The sequence below is a fragment of the Terrapene carolina genome, unplaced genomic scaffold, assembly GCF_002925995.2.
Source record: "Terrapene carolina triunguis isolate 2854851 unplaced genomic scaffold, T_m_triunguis-2.0 Scaffold97, whole genome shotgun sequence".
Classification (NCBI taxonomy): Eukaryota; Metazoa; Chordata; order Testudines; family Emydidae; genus Terrapene; species Terrapene triunguis.
In genome coordinates, this window is record NW_020664448.1 from 16,356,470 (window position 1) to 16,372,857 (window position 16,388).

General features: G+C 43.8%; 1 protein-coding gene across 1 annotated transcript; it reads left to right on the top strand.

Annotated features, from left to right (window-relative positions):
• The first annotated feature begins 597 nt into the window (after nucleotides 1-597).
• Nucleotides 598-12,617, top strand: CUNH11orf97 (chromosome unknown C11orf97 homolog). Its single transcript, XM_024208672.2, has 4 exons — nucleotides 598-718; nucleotides 1,158-1,262; nucleotides 9,600-9,725; nucleotides 10,835-12,617. The coding sequence occupies exons 1-4, from the start codon at nucleotides 598-600 to the stop codon at nucleotides 10,837-10,839; spliced, it is 357 nt and encodes a 118-aa protein (XP_024064440.1). The 3' UTR covers nucleotides 10,840-12,617.
• Nucleotides 12,618-16,388: the final 3,771 nt, after the last annotated feature.

Sequence of the window (16,388 nt, forward strand, 5' to 3'; positions counted from 1 at the left end):
TGCCTCCCCATGGGTCCCAAACACCCCATCACTCTCCAGGAATCACTATCCTTTCCCTAGTGTAGTAGTTCTCAACCTTTGATCCATGAACCCCTGATGGTCCATAGACTATGTTTAAGGATTCCATGAAAGACTTAGACTGAAAAGTGACTGAATCTGTTCAACTATATATACAGACAATAGATTTTCAAAGGGGTCCGCACCTCCATTTGAAATTTTTTAGGGGTCCGCACATGAAAAAAGATTGAAGACCACTGTCCTAGTGGTCTCCCCCCTTCCCAGCTCATCCTTTCCTGCAGTGCCTTTCCTTGGGGGAGTCTCCCCACATCTCCCTGAAGGTCACCACACTATTCCTGTGTAGTCTCTGCTGCCCCTTCACCCTTCCTCCTATGGGTCTTTTCCTACCCCATCCCCACCCTGTAGTGAACAGTAGCTTTCCCCAGGGAGTCTCAGACATCCCCACCCTGCCGAGGACACTGTCTTTTCCTTGGGCAGGGGTGTGACCTGTCCATTTATGCTGGGTATCTCAGTGGGCTCCATCCCCCTGCACTGCTATTCCCCTGGGTTCTTCATGTGCTGGAACAACATCATGGGGTCATGGTACATGTACGCTGCAAATGGCAGCCCGTGACAGCAAGTCTCAGAGCCCAGGTCTACAGACTGGATCGTCGAGTGCTAAAAATAATTGCAGCTCACGGAGGCCCTGGGGAGCAAACGGGTAGGGGCTCTAGCACAAGCTGCAATGTCTACTCAGCTGTTTTTAGCATTGTAGCATGAGCCCCACGAGCCTGAGTCTGTAGATCCCGGACTCCAAGGCTCACTGCCACAGACTGCTGTTTGCAGTGTAGATATACTGTACCATAGTCTCAAAAGTTGCAGTGCCATGTCACGGTGGTTCAGTGAATCCAAGCACAGTCTTGCACTTTCTGAACCCTGCAAAGGTTTGCAAACAGTTCCCCTATGGCCATAATATTGGGAGCCACAGTACCACCCAAGCTTGGAATATCTGGGCCTGACTGCATACCACTGGATATCTCTAAATGATGAGAAGTGGGAAGGGGTATTAAAAACACCAATAGACTAGGATCAAACAAGATGTACATTAACAGTTTGGGGCTTTAAAGTAACCAATTTTTTGCAATATGTTTTGCAAACAGGGAAGAAATTTGTATATGTTGAGCCACCTAAGAGAGTTAAGGAAGTACTTGAAGAAGAGCTTTATTTTCGGAGAGATGGATGCCAAATTAAACATCCAGCTGCAGGTAATCTCTATAGTCAGAAAATGAGAAGTGTTTGTTTGGGAAATGAAATCTAAAATGCTGATGAGAGAGTATGCTGAAAACCGGATCAGTTCATTAAAGCAAAACCACGATGTTGATTATCATCCTTATGGGAATGTACAGAACTTGGAGAAATCCTTATGGCCCGTTATTTGTTTCATCGTTCTAAAACTTGGGGAACATACAAAGCACATAGAAGTCCAAGCAATTGATCAGCTTGACATTATAGCAATGTAGAACCTGGAAAAGACCATGTGGTTCAGTAATCTGATATTTATCAAATTTTCTTATCACAAATATACCTGTTACCTTCTTGACACCATTACACAGAGAAAATAGCTCTTTAACTTTATTTCTTAAACACTGAGTTCAGCATATTTCTAACTCCATATTTTATTAAATTAAATTGCAGCCACTGAGACCATGGATTTAGGAACTTGTCTGATTTGCTTGTGGTCATTCAAGAGGTTTATGCTACTCTTGAATTCCCATTTGACATGTAATCGCAAGGGGCAGAAGAGTGTTTTAAAATATGACACCTAGACTACAAGAGGCAAAGAGATCTCTGCTTCCCAGTCAGCTCTGCAACTTGCCACTTGGGATATAAATGTTATTTTTAATGTATCGGTTTCCAGGACATTTCAGTCTTTCCATTGAGCAAATCAGACTGCTACAGAACCAGGATCTGCAGCAACTTTTTAGGGCTTGCATGGTCCCAAGGGTACTTTCTGGATAAGACCCAGAGTGAGTTTAAATAAATCCTATACCAGGTCTCAAAACATACCTTGAGTATCATTTTCTTCAATTAATATGCTCCAGTCTATACCTAGTTAAAATCATTTTAAGAACATATGATCTGTCTGTTTTTAAGTCACATGTTCAAAAACATATCCTTGTGGCTATTTTATTCTTTAAGATCTTTCCAGTCTTGATTTGTGTCTCCCTGAATCTATTAACAGTTTCCCAAATCCCATCATTTGAAACTAAAATTGTCCTGCACAAACAAGGCTACTGTTTCTTCTGTAGCATCCTGTCTAATGATTGTATATCACATAAAGAGGGTGCTTCTGTAATAGTCATTTTCTGGATAGGTTTCACTTATGCTACTGTTATACTGTACTTTTCCTTTTGATATATGACTTGGTTTTGTAGGATTAGATTTTTATCCGTAAATGTTGATTGCACTGTACATACAGAAACTGATGAAAAATATTTCCATTAATAATAAACAAAATTTACCTATAGGCAAAGTAAGATAATGGTGTTAAAGAACTTATTAGAGTTTGATTTAAGAATATGTACTTTGAATATTTTGATATACGATGTTGACAATTTGTCTTTTAACACCTATAAAGTAGGGCTGTCAAACGATTAAAAAAAATTGCAATTAATCACAAGATTAAAAAATAGTTACAATTAATTGCAGTTTTAATCACACTGTTAAACAATAATCGAATACCAATTTAAATTTATTATAAATATATTTGGATGTTTTTCTTCATTTTCAAATAATATTGTTTTCAATTATAACACAGAATACAAAGTGTACAGTCAGGGCCATCCTTACCCATATGCAAACTACGCAGCTGCGTAGGGCACCAGGAAATTTGGGGCCCAGGATTTCCTGCAACTGTAAACATTCAAATCAGTAAAAATAAAAACATGGTTAAAAACAAATATTGGTATTATCCATCAAAATTATTTAAAAAAAAATCTAATTCTGGCAAGCTTGTATGTGACCAAAAGCTAAATTCAGAGGTAAGTCTAAGAAGTATTTTCCATCTTCCCACTCTTCTAGATTCACTGTAACTCAGGTTTTATCTTCACTGCAAAAAAGGTGTGTTTTTTACACTGAGAAAACTATGAGACATGACATAGGTAGTTTTACCTATAGCTATACTAATATAGCTACTCAAGTCCCTTGGGAACTAGCTATATTGAGTTAAAAACCACTAGGATTTTACATTCATGGCTATCGCAGCATAAAAACACAACCTTTTTTCCAGTGAAGACATGGGAGGCTATGTTTTCAACTCTTCTACCATACAGTTTGATTGCTAAACATTAATCTTGTGTGTTCCCAATATACCCTAAATTCCCTTTCTGTGAAGAACAACCATACTTCCTCCACCCTGAATGGAGGCTTTGGGGCAAGAGTTCCTGACTCCTACCAAGTCCTTATTATTATGCAACATTACAATGGTCTGTGGACAAAGAGGGTGAGACCACTAATTTGCAGACTCAAGATCCGAATCTTGCACATCTTGCATACATACCCAATGTTCCTATTGAAGTCAGAGTGAGTTTCGAGTGGGCTAGGAAGGCAAGTTTTTGCCCTCCAGGCATGAGAGGATCGCATTGCATTGCAGTTTAAAAAGATCCATACTAATATACCAGATTGGGAATAAGGAAGGAGGGTGTTTGGCAGAAATCACTGAAACATTCTTGGAACATTTTGTTAGCTGATGTCACTAACTGGCTTTTAATTATTAAATTGCTTTCGAAATCTCCATTGACAACACTGAAAGGCATCTCAGCATATTTTTTTGTTGCTTGTTTAATTATTGTTTAACCTTTATATTACAGTTGTTTCATGACTATGTATTCCTACAGCTAAACCCAGCAGATCTGACTGGTAGCTGAAGTGAAGGATTATTGGTAAATGAAGCTTAAAACAGTTCCTTTTTGCAATCTGTTCTCTCAGGCTGTTTTTTTCCTGCCCAATGGGCAATTGCAGATTTGGCCAAACTCACAATGAATGCAAGAGCAGTTTCTAGAAGGTAAATGAATCTGCACCTACAGGACTTTGAGTCACCACATAATAAATATAAACCTCTTTATTGTTCTTCCACATTTTTATTTAATCCTTTTCAACTCCTCATTTAACCTGCCTTTTATACATTAGTGAGATTTTGAATGTTTTCCATCTGACTGTGAGAATCACACTGTCATCTAGCAATATTGCTGTCTAGCTGTGAAATGTTAGGTAGCATAAAATCATTGATGTTAGAGACGGAAAAGGCCATCTAGGTCATTCAGCCCATCTCCCTGCAGGTGCAAGATTGTACCTACAGTACATTTTAATCAAACATTTGCACAAACATTAAAACCAATGTGTTATTTTTGTTTGTTTTAAATGTTAGTTTTAAAATTATTTGATGAATCTATCATACCTACTTAGTTCATCCAGGAAGTCTGCTTTTACAGCATATCTACCAGGTCCATCCATCCATTCTGTAATGGAATCCATATATAAAGTGTATATGACACATTCGCTTCCCTTATGTAAATGGTTGTTTGAACAAACACATTAATGAGGTATCTGTCTGATTCCGCAACAGGCAGGGGCTAGTAAAATGCATTTAAATCCGCACAAGACCATTAGAGGATCTGATCCAGGAAAGTACTGAGAGTTCTCAACTACGAATGCACAGTATAATATGGGACTGGGTCCTTAGCTTTTAATAGGCTTATACAGTTAATTGTAATAGTGTCTTGCTTCTCATACGTAGTATCACAAAAGGCTTTTTCTTTAATCATTACAACATGCTCTTTAATATCGTCACAGTACTAGGGTAAAATCAGTCTGAATTCCTATTAATAAAACTCTCTCTACATGAGTTATTCCTTTTTAAAAATCTCTCCAATCTTAAGGAGAGTTGAATTTTCTGTTATTTTAAAATATGCTTGTACCTGAGTTAATGTCAGTCTAAAAACCTTGTTCCTATCTGCACACTCTCATCCTGATATTTCCTGCAGAAGCTCTTGATTTTTCAGGGGGCTGGATGGGCAATCATCTTTGATAAAAAGACTTTATCTTTAGATGGGAGAAGATATAGAAAGGCTGTTTCTATTGTAACATAAATCATCAGCACACTTGGAATTGAAAGGTACCCTTAATAGGGAGACAAGGTGGGTGAGGTAATGTATTGAACCAACTTCTGTTGGTGAGGTCTGGTCTGCACTACAGACCTATATCGGTATAACTGTATCGCTCAGGGGTATGAAAAATCCACTCCCCTGAGCGACGTAGTTATACTGATTTAACCCTCGGTGTAGACAGCACTATGTCGGTGGGAGAGCTTCTTCTGCTGACATAGCTACCGCCTCTCAGGGTGGTGGATTAACTATGCTGACGGGAGAGCTCTCTCCTGTCGGTGTAGAGCATCTTCATTGAAGTGCTACGGTGGCGCAGCTGCATTCAGTGCAGATGCGCCGTTGTAGCGTTTTAAGTGTATACTTGTCCTGAGAGACAAGCTATCAAGCCGCACCGAACTCTTCTTCAGGTCTGGAAAAGGAACTCCCAGAGTCACAGCAAAATGCCAGGTGGAATAGAGTGTTTAGCATAGGTAGTTAGCCCATAGTATAAGGGACCATTCAAGCTAGAGTGGCCCATTAACACCTCTGCAGTCATAGGATAGGGGTTAGTGGGTTACAGATTGTTGTAATAAGCCATAAATCCAGCATCTCTGTTCAATCCATAATTTTTGGTGTCTAGTTGAGTAATGAATTTGAGCTCCCAGCTTTGTCTTTTGAAAGTGCTGTGCAGGTTTCTTTTGAGGATGAGGGTTGATAGGTCAGATATAGAGTTCACCCACTGGACGTTTTTGTGTTTTAACAAAAGGTTTGTTGTTGTCTTTTAACATTTTCCTGTGTAAGTTCATTCCAGAGCACAATGATTGTCTGGTTTCACCCACATAGTTGCTATTTTGGCATTTAGTGCACTGGATGAGGTATGCCACACATAGGTGCTGGAACTTGGGGTGCTGCTGCACCCCTTGGCTTGAAGTGGTTTCCATCATTTACAGTTTGGTTCAATGGCTCTCAGCACCCCCACTATACAATTTTTTCTAGCATCCCTGACACGACATGTGATAGACATGTGTAGGACCATGGATCTTGAAAGGTGTTTTGTAGGGGGTGCTGATCATTGTAGCAGTGGAGATATGTCTGCAGGTTTTGCATCTGTTGTTCTGGCAGGGTCTGGTGCCACTTTGAGTTGGTGTGTCTTTCACAATGGGATCCCCATCAAGTATGGGCTGGTAGTTGTTTGATTCATAGATTCATAGATTCATAGATTCTAGGACTGGAAGGGACCTCGAGAGGTCATCGAGTCCAGTCCCCTGCCCGCATGGCAGGACCAAATACTGTCTAGACCATCCCTGATAGACATTTATCTAACCTACTCTTAAATATCTCCAGAGATGGAGATTCCACAACCTCCCTAGGCAATTTATTCCAGTGTTTAACCACCCTGACAGTTAGGAACTTTTTCCTAATGTCCAGCCTAGACCTCCCTTGCTGCAGTTTAAGCCCATTGCTTCTTGTTCTATCCTCAGAGGCTAAGGTGAACAAGTTTTCTCCCTCCTCCTTATGACACCCTTTTAGATACCTGAAAACTGCTATCATGTCCCCTCTCAGTCTTCTCTTTTCCAAACTAAACAAACCCAATTCTTTCAGCCTTGCTTCATAGGTCATGTTCTCAAGACCTTTAATCATTCTTGTTGCTCTTCTCTGGACCCTTTCCAATTTCTCCACATCTTTCTTGAAATGCGGTGCCCAGAACTGGACACAATACTCCAGCTGAGGCCTAACCAGAGCAGAGTAGAGCGGAAGAATGACTTCTCGTGTCTTGCTCACAACACACCTGTTAATACATCCCAGAATCACGTTTGCTTTTTTTGCAACAGCATCACACTGTTGACTCATATTTAGCTTGTGGTCCACTATAACCCCTAGATCCCTTTCTGCCGTACTCCTTCCTAGACAGTCTCTTCCCATTCTGTATGTGTGAAACTGATTTTTTCTTCCTAAGTGGAGCACTTTGCATTTGTCTTTGTTAAACTTCATCCTGTTTAACTCAGACCATTTCTCCAATTTGTCCAGATCATTTTGAATTATGACCCTGTCCTCCGAAGCAGTTGCAATCCCTCCCAGTTTGGTATCATCCGCAAACTTAATAATCGTACTTTCTATACCAATATCTAAGTCGTTAATGAAGATATTGAACAGAGCCGGTCCCAAAACAGACCCCTGCGGAACCCCACTCGTTATGCCTTTCCAGCAGGATTGGGAACCATTAATAACAACTCTCTGAGTACGGTTATCCAGCCAGTTATGCACCCACCTTATAGTAGCCCCATCTAAATTGTATTTGCCTAGTTTGTCGATAAGAATATCATGCGAGACCGTATCAGATGCCTTACTAAAGTCTAGGTATACCACATCCACAGCTTCTCCCTTATCCACAAGACTCGTTATCCTATCGAAGAAAGCTATCAGATTGGTTTGACATGATTTGTTCTTTACAAATCCATGCTGGCTGTTCCCTATCACCTTACCACCTTCCAAGTGTTTGCAGATGATTTCCTTAATTACTTGCTCCATTATCTTCCCTGGCACAGAAGTTAAACTAACTGGTCTGTAGTTTCCTGGGTTGTTTTTATTTCCCTTTTTATAGATGGGCACTATATTTGCCCTTTTCCAGTCTTCTGGAATCTCTCCCGTCTCCCATGATTTTCCAAAGATAATAGCTAGAGGCTCAGATACCTCCTCTATTAGCTCCTTGAGTATTCTAGGATGCATTTCATCAGGCCCTGGTGACTTGCAGGCATCTAACTTTTCTAAGTGATTTTTAACTTGTTCTTTTTTTATTTTATCTGCTAAACCTACCCCCTTCCCATTAGCATTCACTAGGATAGGCATTCCTTCAGACTTCTCGGTGAAGACCGAAACAAAGAAGTCATTAAGCATCTCTGCCATTTCCAAGTTTCCTGTTACTGTTTCTCCCTCTTCACTAAGCAGTGGGCCTACCCTGTCTTTGGTCTTCCAAAGGATGATGATACACTAAGACTATGAGTTGGTCATGGAGGTCACAGATTCCATGATTTTGCATGACCTCCATAACTTCAGCCCTGCACAGCAGGGCTCAGGCTGTCGGCGCCAGGTTGGGGGGCTCGGGCTTCCGTGATTTATTATTTATTGCCTGCATCCTGTCTGTGACTTTTATTAAAAATACCCATGACAAAATCTTAGCCTTATTATACCCCATGTGGATTCCAGTGTGGGGTGGTAGGTGACAACTAATGGTATGCGGTCAGAAGGGATTTTATTTTTGTATTGAAGCAGATTCTCTTGGGGTATTTGGGAGGCCCATTCCCTGATGCAATCTACTTCTCTGGTGGAGTGTCCATGGTTGGTGAAGGTAGTTTTGAGTGTTTTAAGGAGAATATCCCAGACTTTCTCCTCAGAACATATTCTGTGGTATCTGACTGCCTGGCTGTAGATAACAGATTTCTTGGTGTGTTTGGGGTGGTTACTGGATCTATGAAGGTAGATGTGGTGATCTGTGGGTTTCTTGTATATAGTTATCTGTAGGGTTCCATTGTAGAAGCTGATCGTGGTGTCTAGGAAGTTGATGCTGGTAGGGAGTGTTCTAGAGAGAGTTTAATGGACTGGTGATGGCTGTTGAAGTTGTGGTGGAAATCTATGAGGGAGTTTAAGTTATCTCTTCAGAGGATGAAAATATCCTCAGTGTATCTCAGGTGTATCATTGATTTGTAGTGCATTTGTCCAGAAATTCTTCTTCAAGGTGGCTCATGAAGAGGTTGGCATATTGGGGAGCTGTCCTCGTACCCCTGGCTGTTCCCAGGGTTTGGACAAAGTGTTTGTTGTTGAATGTAAAATTGTTATGGATGACGATGAAATTGATGAGTTTAGTGATGTGCTTGGGGTGGATAGCCGAGAGTCGTCCCTTGTCTTGTAAATATTTGAGGCAAATAGCTATGCTGTCCTTGTGAGGGATGTTGACATAAAGGGAAGTGACAACTATGGTGGCAAGGATGGTGTATTGACAGAAGTTGTTAATGTTGCAGCATTTGTGGAGGAAGTTCATTATGTCCTGGGGGAAGCTGGGCCTTTGTGTGGTGAGTGGTTTGAGAATGGTTTCTATGAGTCCCTATATTCCTTAGTAAGAGTGCTGTGGCTGGTAGAAGGTCCCTGGTGTGGGTTCTTGGAGGATGAGTTTGTAGAGCTTCTCTTGGTGTTGTTTGGGAAAGGAGTTAATGAAAACCTTAAATTCAATAACTGTTGATCCAAAATGTTATAAAAATAAAGTATATTAAGTTAATTGTGTGCTATATCTTTTGTGTAGTGTTCGTCTGTAGTATATTATGTTGTTTCTGTTCATTACGTTGACCAAAGATATTTATTTTAAAAGTGGTTTATATTAATTCTTTTACAGCAGCCTAGGTGAAAAGTAAAACAAACCAAGCTAGAATGATCAGTTTTAATGGTATTATTCTAATAAATTATTAACAGTGGCTCTGGAAGGAATATGGAGTGTGAAAAGAAATTTCTCCGTGGGAGGCTTGAAGCCAGCATCACAGAACAGAAACAGTTTACTTTCACAGCCCAAGTACTATTCCAGGCACGGAGGAATAAGAAGTAAGAGACAGTAATCAGTAGATTTCAACTGTAACACCTCATTTTGCAACATTTGGATGACACTGTTTTATAATATTTTTTAACATTTCAACCAACCCCTTCTTTTCCTTCAGCAAGTAGCAGGGCACTAGGTTGCAGACCTCACATAGGAAAGCTGCTGAGTGTTGCTTTGTTGAGCCACCTTAAGCTCATGTGCTAAGGACCTTGCTTGAAGATGCAGAATACTTACTTTTTATTCATGTTGGTGGATGGATCTCAATAGCTCTATGTGGATCCTGGGTCACACTTGCTCTCCTGTCTTCATGGGATTCAGATTTTTCTTCAGGTCTTGGACTGCAGTAACCCCCTTCCTCTGCACATCTCCCATTGGGGAGATACGAAGTTGGGGTGAGGTCTCAGTCATTTCCCTCTTTGTATGTTGGGAGGGTAGTGGGCAGCTTGGTGAGGTTTCTCTTTTCCCTTACAATCCCCAAGGGGCCTCTTCAGTCCAATGGGCCTGTCCTCTCCCAGCTATCAGCATAGCACTCTCACTAAGCCCAGCAGCTCTCTTCCTGAGGAATTTGTAGACTCTGTAGTGGGGAGAAAGTTGCCAAGCTCAGGGGCATACAGAGTTTATAAGGTCTGTCAGGGCAGTGCTGTTAGGGCCAGGGGGAGCATGCAGAGTTCATACTGTCTGCATACTGTGTGGTTAAGTAGGGCTCCTCTTCACCAGGCTGGGGAGTGGGCACTCCAGGCAGGACTTGCTTCAGCTCTTCTGTAGCAGCTCTCTCCTCCTGCCTGGGCATGTGATTCTGTGATTAAACTATTAGTGATCCCCTAAGAACTCATTTTTGGGGGGCCCATAAATTGTTGGCTTACACACAGACATACACAGTATGTACAACTTATTTCCTCCCCAACCTCCACTGTTACTCTCCTTCCCTCAAAGGTCGCATGTTGTGCTGTGTGCAGTGCTCCACAGTGGATTTCAACACACTGTGCTCTTTGTCTCGTCCTGCTTCCTTACAAATATAAAATGTGCTAGAATTCTGAGGCAAAGGCTGTTTAAAAATATCCCCTGCCAAGTAAAATCTGTACTAATTTCTGTTTCCATATATTTTTTCCCCTAGGATAGCCCCAATGAAAAGCAACATCTCTCTTTCTGGAGGACGTGGGTCAGGGCAGGCACCTCCATGTGTTACCAAGCCTACAATTATTTTGTTCCAGCAAACTCAAAGTACCACAATATAGACCATGTATTATATTTTGTACAATAAAATAATAAAGCCATCTATATTGACACCTGATCAGCTCTAATGACAGAGCGCTCCAGCTAGAAGGTGTTGAATGTGTAAAGGCGTGATTGCCAAACCTGTCTATTTGCAGGCATTGGCAGGTACAGATCAGCCACTCAGGTTTATTGATGTTTTTTTACCTCAAATTAACATATTGGGCAAATAATCTTGTAATAAGGCCTTGTCTACATAGAAAAATTGTAGCAGTATAGTTAAGTGGCACATTTCCCCTAGTGTGGGTGCAGTTATAGCCATATAACGTGCTTATCCCAGTAGAGCTTTTTCCCATATGGGAAGGGGCCTGGGGAATAAGCAATAGTGATATAAGACACCTTTATACTGGTATAACTGTGTCCACACTATAGGTTATACTGGTATAGCTATTTCGGTAAAATATCACACCCATAGCTGACATAGTTATCCCAATACTATGTGATCTGGCTTCAGCTCCCATGCTCATCAACACATCCCTCTTCACACATACATACAGCAATGACAGCATCAGCTGTACACTCCCTCTCACCTGAGAGGGACCGGAGGAATGCTAGAGTGGGGGGAAAGAGAAGCTGGTGAGATCCTAGGGTAGAGAAGAGAGGAACTGGACACAGACTAGGGTAATGGGGCAAGGGAGAAAAATAAAGGGCACTGCATAGGCAAGGAGCCTGCAAAGTTTAATGGAGGAATAAGGGGATCCCCAGGAAAAAGAGGGAAGGGGCAAAAGAATGGAAACCAGAGGTGTGAGGGAAGAGGCAAATATCCTGGTGGTAGAGAGACGGAAAATTCACAGGAAAGAGTGGGACGAGGGGAAAGAGAGGACCATCCAGAGACCATGCAATATAGGAGAGAGACAAGGGAGACCAAAGTAGGAAAGAGCAAAAGAGGAGGAATAAGGGGACAGAGGCAACCTAGGGGGAACAAGCAAGGTAGATAACAGAACAGGGGGGCAAATAGGAGAGAGGCAAAGAAGGAGAGGGAGGGAGATGCTGCTTTTCAGGGGAAGGAAAGATTCAAATAAGAAAATTAAATAGAAATGAGGGAAAAGCAATAAAATGGATAAGAGAAGAGGAGGTTGGAAGAGAGGGAGAATCAAGAAAAGATGCCTACAATGCGGACTGTAGTGAATTTCCTGTATTTATTTCTGCTGCTATATTTTATTGTCTTTCCTTGACATTTGTCTTGTGGCCTGAATTTTCAAAAGCAACTACGTTTTGGGTGCCCAACTTGAGACACCTTAGAGGGGCCTGATTTTCACAAAATGCTGAGCACCTGCCCTGTCAAAATCTGGGCCCTTTTTGGTGTCTCCAATTGGCCGCTCCAAATCACTAGTCACTTCTGAAAATGTAGGCCTGTCCATCGAAAGTGTTGGGGAAAGTGATGGGGTCACTGTTCTGCTCAATTGTTACTGAACGTTGTATTTCTTAGTCACCTTATATTACTGTAACATCCATGTCTGAGCTAAAAGGAAACCTGCATGTATCTTGGACAGCACATTAGTTAGGACCTCCACAATACAAGACGCATTTACCACATGTGAACAGTGAAATGTATTTGAAGGTAAAGTGTAGTTAATGCTGGTATTTTTGGCCCTCTTTTTGGCAATTTTACTGTAAAGTGATACCAATCCCTACAGCAAGATTATAAAACAATTGGCAATTGTTTTAACCACCTTTGTCTGGGCTCATTTATTGATAGCAGCATTTTGTAGGCCCAAAATTAAAAGATTGTGAATCAATATCTATCCTCATGTGTTAAAGAGACTAGAAATGGGCACCAGGGAACCCAGAAATAATAAATCAATTAACTGCAGCTTTTAGGCATTATTACAGTGAGAGACAAAGAAATGGTTAATGAGAAATCCATTACTTATTGATAGAAACAGTTACAGCATATTCCCAACTACTTGTGTCACGATTTACTCCAGGTTGAATAACCTTTAGCACTTATCCCAGAGTTTTCATCTTCAGAGAACTTCACAAGTATTCTCACAACACACTTGTGAAGTAAGCAAGTATTATTTTCATTTTACAGAGGGGGAAACTGAGGGATGTATGGGTTAAGTGACTTGCCCGAGGTCGATGAGGTAGCTGGAGCTCAGGAGTTCCTGGCTCCTCATTCTCTGTGCAAACAGCTAGTCCACACCTTTCATGTGGCCTGGTCCTGAGAGGTGCTGGGCTCGTGCAGCTGCCATGCTCTTGCTCTTGTTAACCATCAATTAACATAATGAACCAGACATGAGAATTTGCCTCTTTTCTAAGAGCAGAGTTGTTATTGTCTTCAGTTTTGCAGTAACCAGTGCTAAATTCCATATGAACGGTCTTCCTTTTTACCCTAACAGCCATATTACTCATCCACGTCCACATCACCTTGGGTCTTTTCCATACTAACCTGGCCCACCCTTAATCCATCCAAAAAACTGCTGACAAAATCATCTTCCATTCCTGTTACTTTGCTCCCTCTGCAACTCCTGTCTTTGGTCTGAAGTAAATGGGATGAAATTCAATAAGGGCAACTGCAAAGTACTCCACTTAGCAAGTAACAATCAGTTGCACACATACAAAATGGGAAATGACTGCCGAGGAAGGAGTGCTGCAGAAAGGAATCTGGGGGTCATAATGGACCACAAGCAAAATATGAGTCAACAGTGTAATGCTGTTGCAAAACAGGCAAATATCATTCTGGGATGTAGTAGCAGGAGTGTTGTAAGAAGATGAGAAGTAATTCTGCTCTACTCCACACTGATTAGGCCTCTACTGGAATATTGTGTCCAGTTCTAGGTGCCACATTTCAGGAAAGTTTGGGCAGATTGGAGAGAGTCCAGAGAAGGGCAAAAAAAAAAAAAAAAGATTAAAGGTCTAGAAAACATGACCTATGAGGGAAGATTGAAAAAAATTGGGTTTGTTTAGTCTGGAGAAGAGAAGATTGAGAAGGGACACGATAACAGTTTTCAGGTACCTAAAAGGTTGTTATAAGGAGGAGGGAGAAAACTTGTTCTCCTTAACCTCTGAGGACAGGACTAGAAGCAATGGGCTTAAATTGCAACAAGGGCGGTTTAGGTTGGACATTAGGAAAAACTTCCTAACTGTCAGGGTGGTTAAGCACTGGAGTAAATTGCCTATGGAGGTTGTGAAATCTCCATCATTGGAGGTTTTTAAGAGCAGCTTAGACAAACACCTGTTAGGGATGGTCTAGTGTTCTTCATTGCAAGGCCCGCGAGCCAGTGGCAGCTCCCATCGACCCTAAGTGCGGCTCCCTAAATCCCCTCTAAGCTGCGTTGCCACGTAGCAGGCTATAAATAACTGGAGAGGAGAGAGGTAGGGTGGGCAGGAACTGGGGAGGGGAGGAAGTTGGGGCTTGCAGGGCTGCTATGGGCCTCTTCCCTGACCCCGGAGCTCCCTGCTGCCAGCTGGGGGGCAAAAGGGCCCCTTCCCCCAGAGCTCCCATGCTGCCTGCCAGCAGGGAGGAAAAAGGGCCCCCTCCCCTGGAGTTCCTGTGCTGCCTGCCAGCAGAGAGAGGGCTTGGGGAGTCCTCTGGCCCCAGCCCCGGGGCAGCCTGCCTGCATCCCAAACTCCTCATCCCTGGCCACACCCCAGAGCCAGGACCCCTGCATCCCAACCCTCTGCCCCAGCCCTGAGCCCCCTCCTGCTCCCTGAACTCCTCATCCCCAACTCCACCCTAGAGCCCTCACCCCAGCCAGAGCCCTCACCCCCACACCCCACCCTCTGCCCTACCCTGGGCCACCTCTCACACTCCGAACCCCTCGGCCCCACCCCATGTGGCTCTCACATTGAAGGTTTTTTGCCAAAGTGGCCCCCACTAAAAAAAGAGCACTGGTCTAGATAATATTTAGTCCTCCCATGAGTGTAGGGGACTGGACTAGATGACCTCTTGAGGTCCCTTCCAGTTCTATGATTCTATGTATGATAGTCACTGGTATGGTACAGATGGGAAAGAGATCAACCTAGAGCAGCGTTTCTCAAACTGGGATCCGTGGACCCCTGGGGGTCCCCGAGGGAACTCCAGGGGCCCCGTGGGCCCCGCTGATCAACTCCTCCCTGTCCCTCCCTCCCTCAACTCCTCCCCCTCCCTCTATCTTCCAGAGGCTACTGAAGCCAAACGGGGAGATTTTAGCCACTAAAACTCCGGCGCTGCAGCGGGGCTAAGGCAGGCTCCCTACCTGCCCTGGCTCCGCACCTTTCCCGGAAGCGTCTGCTACGTCCCTGGCGGGGGCAGGGAGTCTCTGCACACTGCCCCAGCGCCAACTCCGCAGCTCCCATTGGCCGGGAACTGAGGCCAATGGGAGCTGCAGGGGCGGTGCCTGGGGGAAGGGACAGCGCGCAGAGACCACCTGCCTTCCCCATCTAGAAGACGCTGCCAGAGGGATGTGCCAGTTGCTTTTGGGAGCCATCTGAGGTAAGTGCCTCCCCTCACTCACTCCCGCTCCCCAACCCCCTACCCCAGCCGAGAGCCTGCACCCTTCACCCCTCCTGCACCCAAACGCCCTCCCAGAGCCCATACCTCCTCCCACACCCAAACTCCCCCCCAGAGCCTCCTTCACCCCTCCTGCCCTCAAACTCCCTCCCAGAATCCGCACAGCTCACCCCCTCCCGCACCCCAAACCCGTGCCCCAGCTCAGAGCCCATACCCCGCACCCAAGCTGTCTCCCAGAGCCCACACCCCACACCCCCTCCTGCACCCAAACTCCCTCCCATATCCTGCACCCCCTCCTGCATCCCAACCCCCTGCCCCAGCCTGGTGAAAGTGAGTGAGAGTGGGGGAGAGCAAGCGATGGAGGGACGGGGGAATGGAGTGAACGGGGGGCGGAAAGAGGTGTGGTGGGGCCTTGGGGGAAGGGGTGGAGTGGGGGCGGGGCCCGGAGCTGAGTGGGGGGCTTAGGGGTCCCCAATTTTTTTTAAATCAAAAGGAGGATCCTCGGGTTGCTAAAGTTTGAGAACCACTGACCTAGAGCATGGTTATTTACCTAGGGTAACATTTTCAAAAGCATAAAAGGGTGTAGCTACACTGCAATGTAAGCCCAGGCTCAGATTCAGGCTCAACCCCAAATCCCCCTTCCAGCTACGCTCAATCTATCTAACATAAGAACATAAGAGCGGCCATACTGGGTCAGACCAAAGGTCCATCTAGCCCAGTATCCTATCCTCCGACAGTGGCCAATGCCAGGTGCCCCAGAGGGAATGAACAGAACAGGTGATCCTGTCACAGGCCCAAGGACTCCCTCCCTTAGGGGGTCCCATGGGGAGGCAAAATAGCATTGTATGTTGCTAACGCGGTTGCAAGCATTGCAAGGCATTTCGGGGGAGGGTCAAAGGTGTGTGAGTGTAAAGTGGAAGATTCCTTTGCAGGTTGCGAAAGGCCAAAGGGGGAGGGAGGA